The sequence below is a fragment of the Arabidopsis lyrata genome (genome assembly GCF_000004255.2).
Source record: "Arabidopsis lyrata subsp. lyrata unplaced genomic scaffold ARALYscaffold_1, whole genome shotgun sequence".
Lineage (NCBI taxonomy): Eukaryota > Viridiplantae > Streptophyta > Magnoliopsida > Brassicales > Brassicaceae > Arabidopsis > Arabidopsis lyrata.
Window position 1 is genome coordinate 942,999 of NW_003302555.1, and position 20,117 is coordinate 963,115.

The 20,117-nt window shown below is 36.9% G+C and overlaps 5 protein-coding genes across 5 annotated transcripts; 3 read left to right on the forward strand and 2 right to left on the reverse strand.

Moving 5' to 3' along the window:
* Window positions 1-4,211: 4,211 nt before the first annotated feature.
* LOC9328215 (basic 7S globulin) lies at window positions 4,212-5,839 on the forward strand. Its single transcript, XM_021013629.1, has one exon. It carries the CDS (start codon window positions 4,359-4,361, stop codon window positions 5,658-5,660), a length of 1,302 nt encoding a protein of 433 aa, XP_020869288.1. The 5' UTR covers window positions 4,212-4,358; the 3' UTR covers window positions 5,661-5,839.
* Window positions 5,840-6,682: 843 nt separating this feature from the next.
* On the reverse strand, window positions 6,683-8,629 carry LOC9325511 (R3H domain-containing protein 4). The gene is made up of 7 exons (XM_021013626.1): window positions 8,463-8,629; window positions 8,239-8,309; window positions 7,919-8,027; window positions 7,694-7,776; window positions 7,383-7,541; window positions 7,189-7,290; window positions 6,683-7,091 (listed from the first exon to the last, which is right to left on the reverse strand). The coding sequence occupies exons 1-7, from the start codon at window positions 8,518-8,520 to the stop codon at window positions 6,936-6,938; spliced, it is 738 nt and encodes a 245-aa protein (XP_020869285.1). The 5' UTR covers window positions 8,521-8,629; the 3' UTR covers window positions 6,683-6,935.
* A 192-nt stretch (window positions 8,630-8,821) lies between these two features.
* Window positions 8,822-11,566, reverse strand: LOC9328216 (TVP38/TMEM64 family membrane protein slr0305). Its single transcript, XM_002892108.2, has 9 exons — window positions 11,028-11,566; window positions 10,828-10,889; window positions 10,636-10,690; window positions 10,401-10,499; window positions 10,139-10,225; window positions 9,907-10,023; window positions 9,523-9,615; window positions 9,255-9,285; window positions 8,822-9,136 (listed from the first exon to the last, which is right to left on the reverse strand). Exons 1-9 carry the CDS (start codon window positions 11,127-11,129, stop codon window positions 8,958-8,960), a joined length of 825 nt encoding a protein of 274 aa, XP_002892154.1. The 5' UTR covers window positions 11,130-11,566; the 3' UTR covers window positions 8,822-8,957.
* Window positions 11,567-12,425: 859 nt separating this feature from the next.
* LOC9328217 (putative DUF21 domain-containing protein At1g03270) lies at window positions 12,426-16,045 on the forward strand. The gene is made up of 13 exons (XM_021014657.1): window positions 12,426-12,863; window positions 13,059-13,135; window positions 13,247-13,330; window positions 13,429-13,542; window positions 13,811-13,894; window positions 14,049-14,120; window positions 14,377-14,444; window positions 14,601-14,688; window positions 14,767-14,840; window positions 14,932-15,304; window positions 15,459-15,505; window positions 15,606-15,666; window positions 15,764-16,045. Exons 1-13 carry the CDS (start codon window positions 12,623-12,625, stop codon window positions 15,878-15,880), a joined length of 1,500 nt encoding a protein of 499 aa, XP_020870316.1. The 5' UTR covers window positions 12,426-12,622; the 3' UTR covers window positions 15,881-16,045.
* A 441-nt stretch (window positions 16,046-16,486) lies between these two features.
* Window positions 16,487-19,959, forward strand: LOC9325512 (probable inactive tRNA-specific adenosine deaminase-like protein 3). Its single transcript, XM_002889402.2, has 11 exons — window positions 16,487-16,598; window positions 17,035-17,180; window positions 17,481-17,575; window positions 17,680-17,731; window positions 17,865-17,941; window positions 18,023-18,144; window positions 18,283-18,365; window positions 18,597-18,696; window positions 18,900-19,310; window positions 19,398-19,501; window positions 19,576-19,959. Exons 3-11 carry the CDS (start codon window positions 17,503-17,505, stop codon window positions 19,754-19,756), a joined length of 1,203 nt encoding a protein of 400 aa, XP_002889448.1. The 5' UTR covers window positions 16,487-16,598; window positions 17,035-17,180; window positions 17,481-17,502; the 3' UTR covers window positions 19,757-19,959.
* Window positions 19,960-20,117: the final 158 nt, after the last annotated feature.

The following is a 20,117-nucleotide window of genomic DNA, read 5'->3' on the forward strand; positions in this document are numbered from 1 at the left end:
TGAGCCTCTTATGTAGATGGGCTTCATTTATCAGAATCAGATATTTAACTAACCCCCGTAACGTAACAACTAGGCCACTTGTTTCTTCTATCTGAGACGCTTATCTTGAAAACGTTTAGAATTAACCAAACGGATGTTGATTGTTTGACTGTTAAATAAAAGGCAAAAATAAAATTTAATACTCCTTAATAGTAGTCTATGTGATTACGATATAAGCTAGTAACGTGTTTATTATACTTGATGAATTCCCACGTTACGCGTGGGTTTGTTTTAAAAATTGTTAAAATAAAAATGTGTTAATTATTTTTGTTGCTAATTTGTGTTTATTTTTTTGTTTGTTATTGTATACTTAATAAAATTAAACTCATCTTATGTACTTAAAATATTTATTGTTAGATTCGTTTTTGACTCTAAATATCTAATTATACATTTTCATGTATAATCTAATTATTTTTATATCTAAAATTCTAGTATTTGTTCATTATCATGAATCCTCACAACAAGAATATAAGATATTTTTCTCTCAAGAGTACTTTTCGTATGAAAAGAAGAAAAAGAAAGCAAAAGTTAAAGAGTTATTTAAGTAATACTTTTAGATTTTATGCTATTGCATATAGCCATATAAGAGAAATGGATTTGTCTTGAATTTCGTGGTATGTCTAACGTCTCAAAGCCTATTACTTGTAAAATTTTGCAAGTTAATGTTACGAACTTACCATAAGATACAAAAATGAAAAGAGAAAATGTCATATGATAAGATATGAACCATAACGTAATAATAAAAAAATATTAAAGGTAAAAATACTAAACTAATAAGATATTAGGTAGCAAACAACTAAACTACAACACAAATAATTATTTAGTCATTATCGAGTGATGACCATTGACTATTAAATTAAAAAAAATAGAAATATAATAAAAGTAAAATGAAAGTAGTAATTGATTTATTAAAATAATTTTATACTTTTATTTTTATTTTGAAGAAATCATTTAAGAAATGGATTATTGGAGGATTTAACACAATAGGAGACTTTTGATTTTCTTTCAATTAATTTTGCTGATTTTTAATTTAACTAATATTGAATGACACATGTCATTTACTTATGTGATGATATCTCATTCATATGGAGAGAGTTGGCCAACTTTTATATATATGATTCATCAGCATATCCATTCATTAATGTGACCCAAAATCAATGTTCCGACTAATGTATTTGTACCTACTAGTATAAGACTACCGCTTTACTAAGAAAAATAATGACCAAAAATAATAGATATCCTAATGTGGGTTTCTTTTAGTATTTCAACATTATATTCTAAATGTGTATATATAAATTATATATACATATGAGAAACTTGAAACATAAACACTTTCATGCCTTTTCCATGTTTTATAAACTGAATGACTAATGTAAAATGATTTCGATGTATTATTATGCCTGATCATATAAAATATAATAGTATGATGTCATGACCTTATCTTATTCAAGAAGAGTGGTAACATAAAATTCAAAACCGTGATATTGATAAGATATGAATGATATTATTGAAAATTAAAGATGATCGTTAAAGAAAGAAACCATGGACGTTTTTGATATTATTAAAGATTAAAGATGATCGTTAAAGAAAGAATCCATGGACGTTAAAAACATGGAAAGAGATGGCTCGCTACATGAAGTATCCGCGAATACATGGTCACACATGCAAAGTTTAAAAATGTATCTCTAACTACACAAACTATATGTATCGCATGCCCACATATACGAACTATATGTAGTCATGTCGCCAACATTACAAACATTTTTTCGGATACATTTTTCGCCGGAATCCGGTATTGACCAGTTTGACCGGCGTTGACCGTCGTTGACCAACATAAATATTCCAAAAAAAAAAAAAAATTAGCTTTTTAATACTTAGAAAATTATGTTATTGAATCATTTATAATATTATATAATTAAAAAATATATATACAATATTCAATATAAAAATATTATGTATATATATGAAATGCATTGATTTTTATAATTAGTTAGTTTTGATAATTTCAAAACTAAACTAAAAATAAAATAAAAACCAATTAGGTAAAATAATTGTAAATATGAAATTTTCTATACTCTCTAGTCTAAAGTTTTTTTGTATAATATGTTGTTAATTTTTGTATCTAAAATTATTACGAAATTTTTTTTTAATAATACAAAAAAAATTAACAACATATTATAAAAAAACTTTAGACTAGAGAGTATTTAAAATTTTCTATTTATAATTATTTTACCTAATTGGTTTTTGTTTTATTTTTAGTTTAGTTTTGAAATTATTGAAACTAACTAATTATAAAAATCAATGCATTGAATATATATACAAAATATTTTTATATTGAATATTGTATATATTTTTTTAATTATAAAATATTATAAATGATTTAATAACATAATACTCTAAATATTAAAAAAAACTAAATTTTCTTTTTTTTTAATATTTATGTTGGTCAACGCCAGTCAAACTGGTCAATGCCGGATTCCAGCGAAAAGTGTACCGGAAAAAAATGTTCGTGATGTTGACGACATAACTACATATATTTCGTATATGTGGGCATGCGATACATATAGTTCATGTAGTTTAGGATCTATTATTAAACTTTGCATGTGTGGCCATGTCTTCGCGGATACTTCGTGTAGCCAGCCATCTTTTTTCCTAAAAACATTGAGAGAGAGTCGTGCGTGGTACTTACTCGCGGCGATTTTTCTCTCACCATCTTTTTCTCTTCTGAACATGATCTCATGCGCCGACAGTGGGTTCTCTGCTAATTCTGGTGGCGAAGAGGACCCTACGGCTCATGGTTCTTCATCCGTGGTCTACGACATCGACTCGACGAATCAATCGATCTAAAGTCACGAAGCAGTGGCGAGGACGCCGAGGAGAAGCATCCAGCGAGACTCCGACGGTAAGAGCTCTATCGGCGGTGTAGCGACGCGGAGTGGAAGAGAGTGTTTTCACGGCGAAGAACGAGGGATGACGGCGGTTAGATCTGCGGACTAGAGATTCTGGAAGCTTCAAGGGGCTGTCGCTTGATGGGGGAGGTCGACTCCGGCTCGGTGAAGCTAAGCCACCGTCGATGGTCCTCAGATCTACTCCCTACTACCGTCAACTCTCACGACTGAGCATGGAGACTCGCTACAAAGGAAGCTCGGATCTCTTCTTCCTCCTCAAAACTGCTCTACGGTGGCGGGATGACAACGGATCCTGGATCACCATCTCCGTTCGAGTCACGTAGTCTAGGCTCACCGGAGGTCCTGTTCCGGCGAGTGTCTGCAGATCTTGGACGGCGGCTTAAATCGTGTTCTACGATTTGTGATTAGGGTTTTGCTGTGTCGTCCGGTTTGTTCGGCTTAGTTAAACCGAGTCGGTTTTGTTTTGATGATTTTGTTTGGTTTGATGTTTGTGGATTGGGTCCTAAAGGAAAAATGTATGGGGCTAATCCGGAAATAGTCCAATAGACATTTATTTATAATATTTGAATATTCTTTAACCCAAAAAAAAAGAGAATCCATGGACGTGTCGGGAGTAATCGATAACAGTACATGAAGAATATATTAGTAATAAATATGTTAAATCGAGACTGACATATTCTGAAATTGTGAAAATGGATGCAATCGAGAAATAAAGAGGAAAAGTCAAGAAAGGCACCCTCACGCCCACCTGGCATTTAATTGATTTCATCACCAAAAACACCAAGCTTTGCTTCTATGACCATCCCACGGTGTTTCCTCCTCTCTTTATATTTTGCCAATATTTTATTTATTGATAACGTAGGAACGATTCATTCATCAATTTAGTTACACACTACTATTATTCTTAATCAACCCCAATCAATGCAATTACATGTTGTTTAAGAATAACCAAAAGATTTTAAACCAAAATCTAAAGTTTCATAAGCACAAACACACTTTTTTTGAAAAATAGTTAGACATGTGTTTTATTTCAAATACCGACAAAATATTGAACTAAAGGTAGTAAATTTTATTTCATTTTTAAAAGGACCGATTCCATAAAAAGGTAAACAGAGTAAACAAAGACCGATACGGGAAAGAAGAACACAGTAAACAAATGCTATTTTTTTGGTCTAACCCCAAAAGAGAAAACTACTAGATTTGATTTGTGTCATTTTCACGAGATGAGAAGCAAAATCACGAAACCATATATCATTTGCATCTTAAATAAAAGTCAAAAACGTCACACCATTATCCAATTATTCAAATTAGCCGACCGACACACACAAAAATCCCAAATTCGTCCCTATAAATACACTCACACACCAATCCTCTTCATCAAACTCATCATCTTCATTCATATCTCTAACAATGGCGTCTTCTCCAATCATCTTCTCCGTTCTTCTTCTCTTCATCTTCTCACTTTCATCATCTGCTCAAACATCTTTCCGTCCCAAAGCTCTCCTTCTCCCAGTAACAAAAGACCAATCTACCCTCCAGTACACAACCGTCATCAACCAACGCACACCTCTCGTCCCTGCTTCCGTCGTCTTCGACCTCGGTGGACGAGAACTCTGGGTCGACTGCGACAAAGACTACGTCTCCTCCACTTACCAATCTCCTCGCTGCAAATCCGCCGTGTGCTCACGCGCCGGCTCCAACAGCTGCGGCACATGCTTTTCTCCTCCGAGACCTGGCTGTAGTAACAACACTTGCGGCGGCATTCCAGATAACACCGTCACCGGTACCGCTACTTCCGGCGAATTTGCTTTAGACGTTGTGTCGATCCAGTCCACTAACGGATCCAATCCGGGTCGGGTCGTTAAAATCCCCAACTTGATCTTCGATTGTGGAGCAACGTTTCTTCTTAAAGGACTTGCTACTGGAACCGTTGGTATGGCCGGAATGGGACGTCACAACATCGGTTTACCGTCTCAGTTCGCCGCCGCGTTTAGCTTCAACCGCAAATTCGCCGTGTGTCTAACTTCCGGCAGAGGAGTCGCCTTCTTCGGCAACGGACCTTACGTTTTCCTCCCCGGAATCCAGATCTCAGGTCTCCAAACGACGCCGCTTCTCATTAATCCGGTGAGCACTGCTTCTGCGTTTTCACAAGGTGAGAAATCCTCAGAGTACTTCATCGGCGTGACGGCGATTAAAATCGTCGAGAAAACAGTTCCGATCAATCCAACGCTTTTGAAAATCAACGCAAGTACCGGATTCGGAGGAACCAAAATCAGCTCCGTGAATCCGTACACGGTGTTGGAGTCATCGATCTACAATGCTTTTACGTCGGAGTTCGTCAAACAAGCAGCGGCGAGGAACATCACGAGAGTAGCGTCGGTGAAACCGTTCAGCGCGTGTTTCAGCACGAAGAACGTCGGCGTCACGCGCCTGGGATACGCAGTGCCGGAGATTCAGCTTGTGCTTCATAGCAACGACGTCGTCTGGAGGATCTTTGGAGCTAACTCGATGGTGAGTGTCAGTGATGACGTTATCTGTTTAGGTTTCGTTGACGGAGGAGTCAACGCAAGAACCTCTGTGGTGATCGGAGGGTTCCAGTTGGAGGATAATTTGATCGAATTTGATTTGGCGAGTAACAGATTTGGGTTTAGTTCCACGTTATTGGGCCGTCGTACTAACTGCGCCAACTTCAATTTCACTTCCACTGCTTGATTAAATTAGTTGATCATTTTCTTGAAAATAAATATGTTTTAGTGGGTATTATATTATGTTTGATGTGATTAATAAGGAGCCAATGGAATCATTTCTTGGCATTTTTCATCACTTGATTTAAATAAATTATGTAATGAATGAATTTTAAGTGATAAAAATCTTTAAAATTTAGCAAAGCATTAAATTTGTATCACGTGAAATATGTTAAATTTATAACAGCATTTAACGGATTAAACGAATGAGATGCTAAATCCGATTAGTTTATATGATTATGCATAATAATACATCGATATCATTTCACATTAGTCATCCAATTTAGGCAAATGTCTAAAACACGAATCCGAAGAATCAATTCTAACTTGATCCGGAAAACCCGATCCTAATCCTAATTAAAAATTTTAAAATATTCGAACGGGTTTTAAACTTCAAAACCCAAAATTTTTGAAAGTTAAAAATATCTGAATAGATTAAAATTTTTAAAATATTCGAATGGATCTTAAACTTTTTTTTTTTTACGTCTAGATTTATTATTTATTGCAAATTATGAGAACTGTTACATAGACGATTCTACAACGGACAATTCCTTCCGACCCTTATTAGATCCACGACAGACAACACTTCCTTCTCCATGCTCTTGACGGACACCTTCAATGATCCACGACCTGACGACACTTCTTTCTCTGCGTAGAATCCTGGCGAACGGCTATAATTGTACTTCGCTGGAGATCTCCTGCACACTTACCTTCTTTAATCTGCATATTTATTAATAAATCGCAATATCTGGGACTCGAACCCCAGACATCTTGGTGTAGAAGCATTAATTAACTCTTGGTCAACCAATGGGCCAAGGGGCTTCCACGATCTTAAACTTCAAAACCCAAAATTTATGAAATTTTAAAATATCTGTTTTTTCCAAACGTTGGAAAAGTCATTTACCGTCCAACTGTTGGGCTTTGTAAGTGCTCAAAGGGTTTCTACAAGTTAATATCAAAAATATAAGTTTAAAGAATCAAAATTCACAATAAGCACTAAATAATTTTTTTTTGTCAATATTTCGTTCTTTAATAATAAAACCGTATACATTTGAGGATACAAATACAAGCTTACAAGAGGCCATATAGGGGTAAGTAGCAAAGGCCAGAGAGAGAGAGAGAGAGTCTTGAGATCTTTTTGCTGCATAAATAGCCCTTTAAATTGACGCTAATTCTTTAAATTGACGCTAATGCAGCTTTTTATTCATAAAAATTACACAGCTACAAAGGAGTGTATGTGATGTTACCAAGCTCCTTCCTTTGACATCCTAAGGAAATGAGCGAGGCTGATGCTTGGTTTCTCCCCTGAATCGCCACTCTTCTTCCATTTGATGGTCGTTGTCTTCATTGCTATCCTTCCTATCTGTTCTGTAGCAGTTGTTGATACCAAATTGTGGTACTGCTCCAAAGAAAAGAGATTCTTTTAGGTTGGTTCTCTCTATATCTTTAATTAACATCTTAGCAGAACATAGCTCAGGAGATGTCCGGGCTCATACCTCACAAACACCGTGCAAAAGCAATCTATGGAATGGGTCTTGAACCTTGAGATCGAGAACATCTCCTTCACCACCTTCCTCGATAAATTGACTTATACAGTTCTGTGGAAATAATAAACAATTCTGGAGTCTAGGAGCAAAGGGTCTGTATTTACATGTATGGCTTAATATTGTCATCTCTGAAGAATATCTACCTCATATCCCTCGATTAGTTCTGGTAAAAAGCTACGTCGAAGAGCCTCTCTTGTCCTACAATCTATTCTCCGCCAAGCGTTTAAGACAGCGGTTTTGTCAGCATCCACACGACCTTTCTGCCTTACGGATGACCTGTTCAAGGAATCCATGATGTTGGCCTGACAAAAACACCATTATCAACAATAGTTAAGACCAAATATGTCAAACAAACCACATTACTCTGATTCTACAAACAACTCATATTCAGAGCAATATAGTAACTTGTACTTCTTCTCTGACACACCACAGTCCCAAAAGAGAGGTTACTTACCTCCTTGTCCATATCTATGTTTCTGAATTTGTCCCATTCTCCAACATTAGTCAAAGAAAAGGCTGAGGGTGGGACATCATCGCCTATTGAGCATTCATAGAGTCAGTGAAACGATGATTGTGTTAACAAGGATAACAATAGCAAAAAGACGAAAGCATGGCAGAAGCTCCAAGTGAAATTGAGATTATAGAGGAAGAGTAAACTTAGAATGGAATGTTATATTACCCCATGGTGGTGGAGCAAACAAGCCTCTGATTTCTTGGGCATCCAAACGAGGAACAAGTTCCATCAGAATACGATCATTTAACCATCTCCGAGATCGCCTGTTACTAACCTGCATTAGCAAAAAAAACTCATTAGCTACAAAGTAAATCAACCTCATGGTCTTAAATAACCAACCTTTAGATGAAGAAACACAGGAAAATCACTTCTCAAGAATTAATAAGAGAAACTAAAAAAACTGAATACCAGAATGAAACACGATTGACAACATTTCCCAGCAAATGTAAACAAGAAAATCAAACAAGAGTGAAAAAGGCACTCACTTGTCCCGCCAGGCTCTCAAGGGCCTCAATTTTCTTCTCAAGCGAGAGGCCACGAGAAACACTAGTATCTCCTGCAAGTCAAACCCTAAGAAATTCATTCCCAGGAAACCAAAAAAAAAAAACAATCCCTGTTATCAGAAACCCTAATTCCCCAGTACAGAAATTTCTCGAATTTAAGGGAATGAAATCCAACACGGGTCTATCAGAATTGAACTTCGAATTACCTCTAAGGGGATCAATAAGAAGGCTCTCATCTCGCCGCATGACATTGGTAGCCGCCATGATTCAACAATTAAATCTGAGGAAATCGGCTGATTTGAACAGAAAACCGGTCCGATAAAACTCTTTCGAAAATGGATTCGACTTGTAATTGCGGTTACAGACGACGCAAGCACCACGAAAATGAAGGAAGCAACACTTTTGGGATTCGGAGACAAAAAAAGGCTGACGCAAACGTATCAAAGGCCACGGAATATACCGGAATATTGATTTCTCTAACCCGACCCGATTCAACCGGTCTGACAAGGACTCGGGTAAAATTAATTTCCCGGTTACAAGTTACACGATTTCAAAACCTCAAGTAAACAAGTGAAGAAAAACGAATTAAACGGTGAAGTATATTATTATGATGCTATACAAAACGTATCTAGTATCTCCCTCGGCAAAAAAATTTCGTCAAATTTACAAACTCAAGAGGGGTTTCTTCTGGTCTATATTATTCAAGTATTGGATGGGTCGATTCTGATAACGAGAGGCTCGTGTAGATCCGGTGGTGGCTCTGCGATCGGGAGCACGGAAGCATCGTCATTCTTCTTCACATCTAAATCAGTACCATTCTCAGCCAATGCTTTGTCCAAGGATGATTTCGCCACTCTTGTTATGCATATTATCAGAATTACTGCACCCACCCAAAAAAAGACGGGTCAAAACACACACCACACGGTGTCGTTCCACTGCTCACAACGAAGTGAAGCTAACTAGATATATATTTGGATATGATTGCAGAAGAGACTTACCAGCTAGAGCAACGCCAACCATCATTATTACCTGCATCCCCAAGTGAAAATGCAGAAGAAATGAGAAATCACACTTCAATCAAAGCTATAAAACCGCAACTAAATAAGTGCAGATGCTGAGACTATCGCAATTTTATTCCCTACATATAGGATGCTTCGGACTTGGTTAAAAAAATCATCATCCTCAGGATATTTAAGCTAAATTCTCTATTTTCAGATCCCACAAATGTATATCATATTAAGTAGAAGTAAATGAGCGAAAACTTACCCAACGAAATACTGACACCTCATGCCATCCATGTGTAATATCAGAAAGATCTTTCAGAGTAGTTCCAACATAAACTAGCGCAAACGTAATGGGCTGTTACATCAAAACATTTCAAAAGATTAGTATTACTATTATGGATAATATTAGCAATCAGCACTTTCACATGAATGCTAACTTGAAACAATTTCCGCTGTTTTCTCTGTTTCTCCCCTTTGGTGTCAATCCATGAATTGTGTACATACAACACATGACCATTTGAATTAACCGAAAGCACAACTACTTAACTCCAAGAATAGATCAAAATCAAAGCACTAGGCTTTTCTTCCACCACTATCAAAGTATAAATGGCCAATATACTAGCGAATTTTTAAGAAATGAGAGTACCATCATTCCCAACCAAGTGGCCAGCATGTATTCTCCTAAGCGAACAGGGGTTACAGATAGGAGGTAATTCAACATATTGAAGGGCAGTATGGGGACAACGCGTAGTAGCAAGACTATCTGCAAAGGAAGAAAATATCAATATATAGTTGAGATACTTTGCCATACTTCATCACTATCTATGAAGAAAAACGAACTGTCAATTAACTGAGAGAGTGTTACTAGATTTCCATGCCTTGAAGCCAGATTTTTGAATTGCAACGGAAACAGCTTGAAACTTTGGATAATGCTTTATTTTTGAGGTGACATAAGATTTACCAATCTACATGATACCAGAAAGACAAAGATAAATCATTAGCAACAATGAGACAGCCAAGATGACACACTTAGTTAAATTGCCTAGTGGTGAAGACGCACAAACTTTTGTGGTTATGGCAAGCAACACCATTGCAAGGGAAATATATGATAACAGATGGAACCATAACGAAGAGACATACCGTTCTACCAAGCAGAAATGCGGCAGTTGCACCTAATGTAGCTCCAAGAGAGTCGGCTACAAATCCTACTGGCAGGCCAAAAAGGTAACCACCACCTAGCTGAGAGATAAAAAATGAAGACTATCAGAACAGGAATTAAAAAGTCCTAGTATCCTATCTTGTAATGAAAAATTATGAACAAACATCTTAGAAAAGCACACTAGATTTCACTAAATAGTTATGAATCCACACCTACCGTGAGTACAGAAGCAGGAACTGCGACAATTGTGAGAGGAATATAAGCCAAAGCCCTGCAATTTCAATGAGGTAAAAAAGGCTCATCACAAGATTATTTAAGGCAGCCAGAAAACAATGTCAGCAAAATAAACCAATAAGTGGTAGAAACTAGAGTAAAACCAAAAAAAAGTAGCAAGCATGAAAAACTTACAATGCAAGTGGACCAAAAGGTCCAAGATCTTCCTTAATCCATAACAAGAAGTCCTTCAATTTCTGCAGAAAGGGATCATAGCGAGCTCAGCAATACTCCGTTGTATCGATTTCTAAACTTAGAATATACAGAGACTATTGTTGCTACATTATTACTAAAGCTACCCGCAAGATGAGACTGAGGAGGGAGAGAGAAATTGCCTGTTCGACCGGGAGAAAAATGACGGCGGTGACGATAGCAACAAGAAGGAGCAACGAGATTGCGATTCGAAAAGTGGACGGAGTAAAGGACATGGCCGCCATATACAAGGATCTGAGACGACGACGCCACCAAGGCCTGGAATGGTCGTCTTCCGAACCGTCGTAGTCATATTGATCTCCATTTATACAAGCTCCTGGCTTAAGCCATGGCCTCGCCCTTAGGCCCTCCACTTTCGCCAGATTTGTCTACCCTCCCAAAACGAAAATCTGCCTCTTCTTCTCGCCGCGTTTCTCTTCACCCCGATTCCGGAGATATGCTTCAGACGCGTCGTCTCTCTGTCGTCTGAATTGGAAAGCGAAACATGCGATAACGAGATAGAGAGATTTCAGAGGTGGATAGAGAGATTGCAGAGATGGAGAAGCTTGTGCTTCAATTCTTCGATTTCACTGGTCTTCGATCTTGAGATTCTTCTGTTGCGTCTCGCTCGTTCCGGTTTCACTTGTTAAGAAAAATAAAAAAGTATTTTCCGCCAAGTCTTTTTGGGCCATTATTAGGCTCATAGTTTGACCCCCAAAAGCCCAAAGAAAGTAAATCAAATTTATACCAAGATATTTTCTCAATCAATCAAATTTCACAACTTTTGAGAGTCATCATGGGTTCACTGCAATGGATTGATTTTATGCCATATTAATCAAGATGCATCAAACATGCTACGTTGTACATATGTTTTCGTTGGTAAATGTGACTATCTGATTTGAATAATGTAAGATTCTGGATTTTTTTTTTACGACTTTTATAATATTGAAATTTGATTTGCTACGTAATTTTCATTCAAAAGATTATTTCAATAAAATATAGAGGTGTCGAATATTTTGTTTGTGATACGAACACAATGAAATAAATCAAATCCTATGAATTAAGGGAATTTAATACTGGTTTACACTAAAAACAACATTTAGGATTAAATTAGGATTCACGTTGACCATATGAAACCTTTAGTGTTACAATTTGCGTTGGGCAGGACAAAATGCTGTAGCTTTCCAAGATTTGATCCTTTGGTGTCTCACATAATGACAATTAAAATATAATTTTAAACTATGATAATATCATCCGAAGAGCACCGTTTTGTTTTGTTTTGTTTTTTTCTTTTGTCAATAACATTAGCTTTGTAACTTGAAAATATTATTATTTACATATTTTGGGTAACGGTCCAAAAAGTTCATCTCAAGAATAATGTGATGAGAGGTGAAAAGGTGTGTGTATCTTTCTCGGGCGTTAAAACCGGTGAAAGCTGAATAAATAAGACGATTAGCTAAGTTAATTAATCGAACAGGTGAATTTAGAGAAAACGCAAGTAAAAAAAGAAATAAAGAGAACGGAAAAATAAAAAGAGGAAAATAAGGAAAAAACGCGTGTTGGATGATGACGTGTCAGGTGGTCCATGTATCCCCGTATCAAAGCCATTCATCGTCGTCTTCTTCTTCTTCTTCCTAACAAAAAAATAAAAACTTTCACATCACAACACTCTCTCCCTCTTTCTCTGGCTCCGTCGCTGTTTTAGTCTCTCTTCAAGCGACCAAATCGAAGCGCGGCAATGGTTGTTCTGAGCACTTTAGCGTTGGTAAGAGCCGCTTACTCGCTCAACAGTTTCGTCTTTGAAGCCGAAGACATCCGATTCGGTTCTCCGTGGTGGTTCGTCGTCGTCGGTGTGGCGTGTTTCCTCGTACTCTTCGCCGGAATAATGTCGGGACTCACGCTCGGACTAATGTCCCTTGGTCTCGTTGAGCTAGAGATTCTCCAACAGAGCGGTTCCTCCGCCGAGAAAAAACAGGCCGGTACGGTTCTCGATATCTATGTACAATTTGACGTGTTATTGGTACATAATTACATACATGACTTGCTCGATTCGCAATGGCTATAGAATTTCTTAAAAATTTGATTTTTAATTTCTTATTCTGTAATTTTGGTTATAACCTGAGTGATAGAGTCTCTATTATTATTCTTGACGGGGTTGTTTTTGGATATTGCAGCTGCAATCTTACCAGTGGTAAAGAAGCAGCATCAACTTCTTGTGACTCTACTTCTTTGCAATGCAGCTGCTATGGAGGTTAATTATTGAGATTTGTTACCCCAGTTTTTTTCTGATTTACTACGATAAAATAACTGTTCTTTTGCACCTCAGAATCAGTGAATTTTGTGCTTGGATCTTTTGTTTCAGGCTCTTCCTATATGCCTGGATAAGATATTCCATCCTTTTGTGGCTGTTTTACTCTCAGTTACTTTTGTTCTTGCTTTTGGAGAGGTTACTTTATTTACATATCTTCTTGGTATCAAATTGTGTTCTATTCAGTACTGTCCATTTATAACTGATAAAAACTATGTTGTTGCAATTCTAACCAGATCATTCCGCAAGCTATATGCTCGAGATACGGACTTGCTGTTGGCGCAAACTTTTTGTGGCTTGTTCGCATTTTGATGATACTCTGCTATCCCATTGCTTACCCTATTGGAAAGGTAATGCTGTTGAAGACTACTCTTTGTTCGTGTCAATAAACCTTAGTGATCGGTTTTGTTTCACTAGTTGCTACAATAGTCAATACGTTATGTTACAACCATGGAAGATTGGGAAATATGTTGAAAAATCTAGCAATGTATTTAAGAAGTGGTACTTGTTAGAGCTAACTGCATTGATTATATCACCAAGACAAGTTGATACATTTATTATGCCAGAGTAGTATGCAGCTGTAGATGCTTACTTTTATCAACGTTTTACATGCCTCAGGTTCTTGATGCTGTAATTGGGCATAATGACACACTATTTAGGCGAGCTCAGCTAAAAGCCCTTGTCTCAATTCACAGCCAGGAGGTAGTTTCTCTCTATGATCTAACCAGAATAGTAAAAAGGACAGATATTACGCTGTAACCTTGTCTGATTTGTGAAGTAGTTAATTAAGTTACTTGATTATCAAAAGTATTATTGTTTCCAGCTCCCATTGACATGCTTTTTATCTCCAACATAGGCTGGTAAGGGGGGTGAACTGACACACGAGGAAACAATGATTATAAGCGGAGCCCTGGATTTGAGCCAGAAGGTATGTATTTGAATTAGCCGTGCATATCTGAAACCTCCGGAGGCCATGCTGATGAACAAGTTATGTTGTGAATGAAACGATTTACTTATTATGCGCCATTGATCCGGATTTAAGCTCTTCAGCTACATGAAGTTGCCAAGGATGACTTTACTTTGTGCATATACTTTGATTCTTCGCCTTCCAGTTCAGAACATACTTTACTTCAAGATTACTTCTAATGATCTAATTCATGTACTTTCATTTTCTGGAAGTTCAGACTGCTGAGGAAGCTATGACGCCAATTGAATCAACATTTTCGCTGGATGTAAATACAAAGTTAGACTGGTGAGTTAAGGTTAGAATTGGCCTTTTTTAGACAATTTGCTTTTCTCTATCTGTCAACTGTCAAGTCTTTGAAAAGTAAGCTCTTTTCTTTGGTCTATCTGCTTAGTAATAATAACGCATGGTTTGAAATCCTGAATTTTCACCTTCTAAATGCAGGGAAACAATTGGAAAAATACTGTCACGAGGTCATAGCCGAATCCCAGTCTACTTAGGGAATCCGAAAAATATCATTGGGCTTCTATTGGTACTCCTGTTAAACTCTTGCATTGCTTCACTAAATCCTATTAGATTACTTATTTCTGTATCTGCTGGTATTATCTAGGTTAAGAGTCTTCTAACTGTCCGAGCGGAGACAGAGGCACCTGTAAGTTCTGTTTCCATCAGGAAGATCCCAAGGTATATCTTGCTTCCCTGAGTATAAGTTGACGTACTCATATTATGTTTCTACATGAAAACAAGTATAAGTTCCCATACATTACCTTTCCAGGGTTCCATCAGACATGCCATTGTACGATATCCTCAATGAGTTTCAAAAAGGAAGCAGTCACATGGCTGCAGTTGTCAAAGTTAAAGACAGAGATAAAATGAATAACATGCAGTTGCTGATTAATGGCGAAACACCAAAAGAAAATATGAAGTTTTATGAGAGTAGTAATTTAACGGCTCCTTTGTTGAAGCATGAATCCCATGATGTTGTTGTTGATATTGATAAAGTACCAAAGCATGTGAAAAATAGGGGAAGAAATTTCCAACAGCACGGTACTGTGACAAGAGACTTACCGCGTTTGTTGGAAGATAACGAGGATGCAGAAGTGATTGGCATCATCACGTTAGAGGATGTCTTTGAAGAACTTCTACAAGTATGATCTTATGCTTCTCGTTTTTCCTTTTCTGATTTGATCCTCTGCGCGTGTTAATCATTATCACGACTTCAAAAATTTCTCTTTTACGCACATTTTTTTTATATACATTTCACTTAAGAAGCTTTCCATTGGTGATTTACTGAAAATGCAGGCAGAAATCGTGGATGAAACTGATGTTTACATCGATGTACATAAAAGGTATTGTAGTGGTATTTATTACTTCTGAGTCATTTCTCTAATGCTTACCATAAGGTCCACTACAATAGTAAAACTGCATCATACATTGCCATTATTTCAGGGTACGTGTGGCGGCAGCTGCAGCAGCAGCTGTATCATCCATAACACGTGCTTCACCAGCGGTAAGCAAGCAACATTGGCTGATCAAATCTTTGGTATCTTTTATTGAATAAAAGTTGAAAACTTGTGGGTGATTAATGACTCTCTTGTGTGGTACAGGAGATTCAAAGCAAGGTAGGACAAACCGTGAAGAAGCTTGTTGGGAAAGAAGCACGAGGTACAAAGAATTACACAACAAAAATCACAGAGACTCTTTTAGCAGAATCAGATAGATAGTAATATAAGGTTTAAGGTTCAGTGTCACGTCTCTTAGCACTTACTTTGTTGTATGTTGTGTCTATATAGAAAGTTGAAATAATGAACAAAATAAGAAAAACAAAAGAGTTTTGTTTCATTCTAAACCAATAAAATGGTACATACCGGTTTGATCAGCTTGAACGATATGATGTATGAGCACAAAAGTGGCCAAGGACTAGAAATGTATTTCCATCATTCTCCTTAATGCTCAATCGAGAGATATTATAGTTCACTTAATGTGTAGTAAGCCACTTCACAAAAGGCCTCACCCATAGTCCCATGAGTAAGTGAATGGCATGTCGTTTAAGCAATGCATATGGGTCAATCTAATCTCTGGTCATATTTTTACTTCTTGTGTGTTATTGGATTTTGATGATATGAGTTAATTTTGAAATCCAAACAAAATCTTGTCTCGTGTTATCCACAATCAGACAGACAGTTGTAATTAAGTCAATAATTTTTGTTTTTTTTTGGTAACTCAATTATCAGTTAAAATCAAAGCCAAAATTTTGCTAATTACAAATACAAAGAGTTAAAAATCTGATTATGGAAATTTATGAACTAAAATGAGGTTGATCTATATATATATGGTAATTGGTAAATGTTAATACCAAATAAAAACACAAAAGGGTAGACAGAAAAGGAAAAACACAGAGACCTCTCCGTCGTGTTTTCTCTCCATCTCTTGAACTTTCCGGTAAGCTTCGTCGTTTTTCCTGTTGGATTAGTGATCGTATAAGTAGATAGTTTTGATTAACCTAGATATCTCCATTCTTGTAGAAACTTCACTGCTCAGTGAGGTTCTAATTGTTTCTTCGAATTGAGTTGATTGCACTGCCGTATAAACCCTAATTTCGTGGTCCTTGGGGACTCTCACAGTTTCCGAACCCTTATTCTTGATTTTCTGAATTGCCTGAGTTCTCTCTTGTTGCTGATTTGTTTTGAAAGATGGATTTTGGAGGTCATTCTTCTCATCGATGGATCTGGGTTTTAAAATTGAGCTCGTAGTTTCTATGTTTTGGAGCAAATATCATCTCCGTTAGTTACTTTTATACGCTCGGTGGCATTAGTGTGTTTAAGTTTTTCACAGCTAATCTCTGTTAGTTACTTATACGGTGATGGATCCTTTTTAGGTTTATTCTCTGTATCAATGAAGATTTTGTATCAAACACAAACCTAATACTGGTTCCTTGACTGGTAATGTAAGTATTTGGGTTGTTAAGTCCATGGAAAAATCAGGCCCTGTGCAGAAAGCCGTTGTGCTCCAGCCATTTGTAAAGTAACTCTCTATACCACACAACTTTTTTTCTTTCTATTCAATCACAGATATAGCGATACTTTTTGTCTAGAATCTTCTTATATATGTTCAAATAGTGCCCTTATCAATTGTTTTAGAAAAGCCTTGGTTTTACTCACCACTCTACTAATTGAAGCTGGAAATTGAAAGTGTTTGGTTATATGTTGAAACTTTTTGCAAGTTCTCTTATTTCAATTGTCATCAATCTCCACTGAGAAAGTTGGAGTTTTTGTCTCGGTTTTATCCCCATTTCTTCAAATTTGAGCTAATTATGTTAATCAGGCTCAAGTAATACAGAAAGATTATGGATTTAGATGCATGGGAAATCATCCATATACCTGAAAAGCCTGCATTGTCACCTGACCATCAGCCCACTGGTAATGATTCAATCTCAAAGGCCTCTCCTTTTGGATTTTTAGTCTATCAAAGGTTCTTTATGTAAACTTCTTCTTTTGTGTGTGGGTGTTGTTGTTGTTCACAGTAAAGGTATATGCGAGTCTAATTAAACCCAAATTTGCCAATATGATAGTCAGGTTTGTCATTCTTGTTTCGACTTTATAGTTGTAATCTCTTACTCAGTTTTCTTCGACTTTCAGTTGTAATCTCATGCTTAGCTTTTTTCCAACTCTACACTTAAATGAGTGGATTTTGACTTTGCTATGATAGGCATTTATGTAAGATTGCTCCTCTAGAAGATCTTCGCCATGTTAAAAGGGTGAAGAAGAAGATTCTTCCAGATAGCGGTATCCCGTTGTTAGTTTTCTTGGCGCTGTGATACACCAAACATAACATTATGAGGTTTTGATTTCAAGCTTATTGGGCAGGTGAAACTCAGTTGACTGTCATCTTATGTCTAGCACCTGAGCACCACGATCAATTGAACAATATGCCACCTGATGTGCAGAAACTCGTTGATCCCTATGAGTTGAGTCCTTTTATTACACAAGTAGGTTTCTTTTCTCTTTTCCCACCACAATTTTCTTCAAGGATTTTGTACATTTTGATTCCAAGTCAAAGATTTCTTTCTGCTCACTCAATTATATTTTCAGTGGAATCTCATATTTTCATGCAATAACTATGATAGGTATGCAAATATGCTGCGGTATCAAAAGAAGAGTGGGAAGAACAGAGTAAGATATGGCCAACTTCTTTTCACCCCCCAACTTAGTAAGCTCCATGTCTTTTTGTTAGCTTTTTGGTTTCTTGGATCTTTTTTGTAACCAAAGGAGTCTACATTATCTTTCTTATCTTTTTAATATCTAAGCTTTAGTCGTTCTAGAATAATCCTACTTCTTGATGATTTCTATTAGTGCTCTTATTTGCATTGATAGCAATATATGTCTTTGTTTATAGTGCAGCAGTCAATGATTTTTTACTTTTTGTATTTGCCAATGACAGCAATATAGATGGCATCGGTGGGTTCAGCGAGGAGGATACACAATCGATCTGCAAGTTCATGAGAGTTGTTATTGATATGGCAGTATCTGGTCATAAACCAGTAAGTATTTTTTATTGATCTAAATAACATCGATATGAAGTTTTAAACAATAGACCGGAGTCTCCTAATCATCTATTTTCATTTTCACACACCATTCGCTTTTTTTAGCGCCTCAATCCTTTTTCTCTTGGCAGTAAGATTTACCACGGATTCATTACATAGAAAAGGATCTCAATTTACCACATTTCTATTGTACTTTTCAGCTTGTAAATGCTGCAGTGATAGTTGATCCTTCAGTTAGGCGAATAATAGCTAGTGAAACTGATCAAGTATATGCATCATCTGCTCCTCGCGACAATACTAGCGCAGGGACCAGGCCCTTCAAGGAAACAGGGGAAATATGCTTAAATGGCATACTTGAAAAACAGAATTGTTCGTTGTCTGCTGTTGCTTGTCTAAATCCCTGGCAATGGAGTTTGCAGCCGCATGACACTGAAATTTGTAGCCAATGGAATCCTCTTAGGCATGCTTCCATGGTTGCCATTGAATCTTCTTCGGCCAGAGATAGACATCTGTTTCCCAATTCATCCGAGATTTTTGGTCAGGATCATGTTCAGCCCTCAAATACAGATTCTCCGGCTAAAAAGCAGAAAACAAGCAGTCACAGTCCAGACGTAAGTTCATTCCAACCAAGGTTTTGAATTTCCTCCAGTGCTTTGACTAGTACAGCATTCTTTCTTACACTTTTGAGTTACCGATAGGTCCAAAGTGACAGCGGAGAAGAGACTCTTAGAGATCCTTCAATGGAAAGGCCGTACCTCTGCACTGGTTATGACATTTTCCTCCTGTTGGAGCCCTGTGCAATGTGAGCTTCTACATACATTACCCTTCAAACTCCGCAAGTTTATGTATCTAATAAAGTCGTAATATGTTCCCAAGGTGTGCTATGGCGCTTGTGCATCAAAGAATAAAACGGATTTTCTATGCTTTTCCAAACCCCACGGCAGGTGGTCTCGGGAGTGTTCATAGACTTCAAGGGGAAAAGAGTTTGAACCATCATTATGCAGTGTTTAGAGTTTTGCTGCCTGATGACGCACTTAGGCAAATGACCATGGTCTAATGCATTGTTGTAGTCGATCGATAATTGTATTACAGGTTCTGGGTGAGAAAGTTGTCGAGTAAATAAAAACAGTTTCACTCCATCTCTCATCCAATTCTTTATCAACATGCTCTATACAAATAAGAGAAATGGTTTCCAAATTGTACGAGCGCAAATCTCAACAATAATAAAGGAGGGATAAAGAATACTTTGAGCTGATGAAATCTTTAATCTTTGATTTATGACTATGAAATTAAATCTTCTTACAAATGCATTTAATTATTTTCCAATGGAAAAAATTTACATAAAACGCCTTATTTGTTATGATATATGATTAATCGCTTATTTCAACATGTGAATTTATGCGAAAATATCTCTGTTT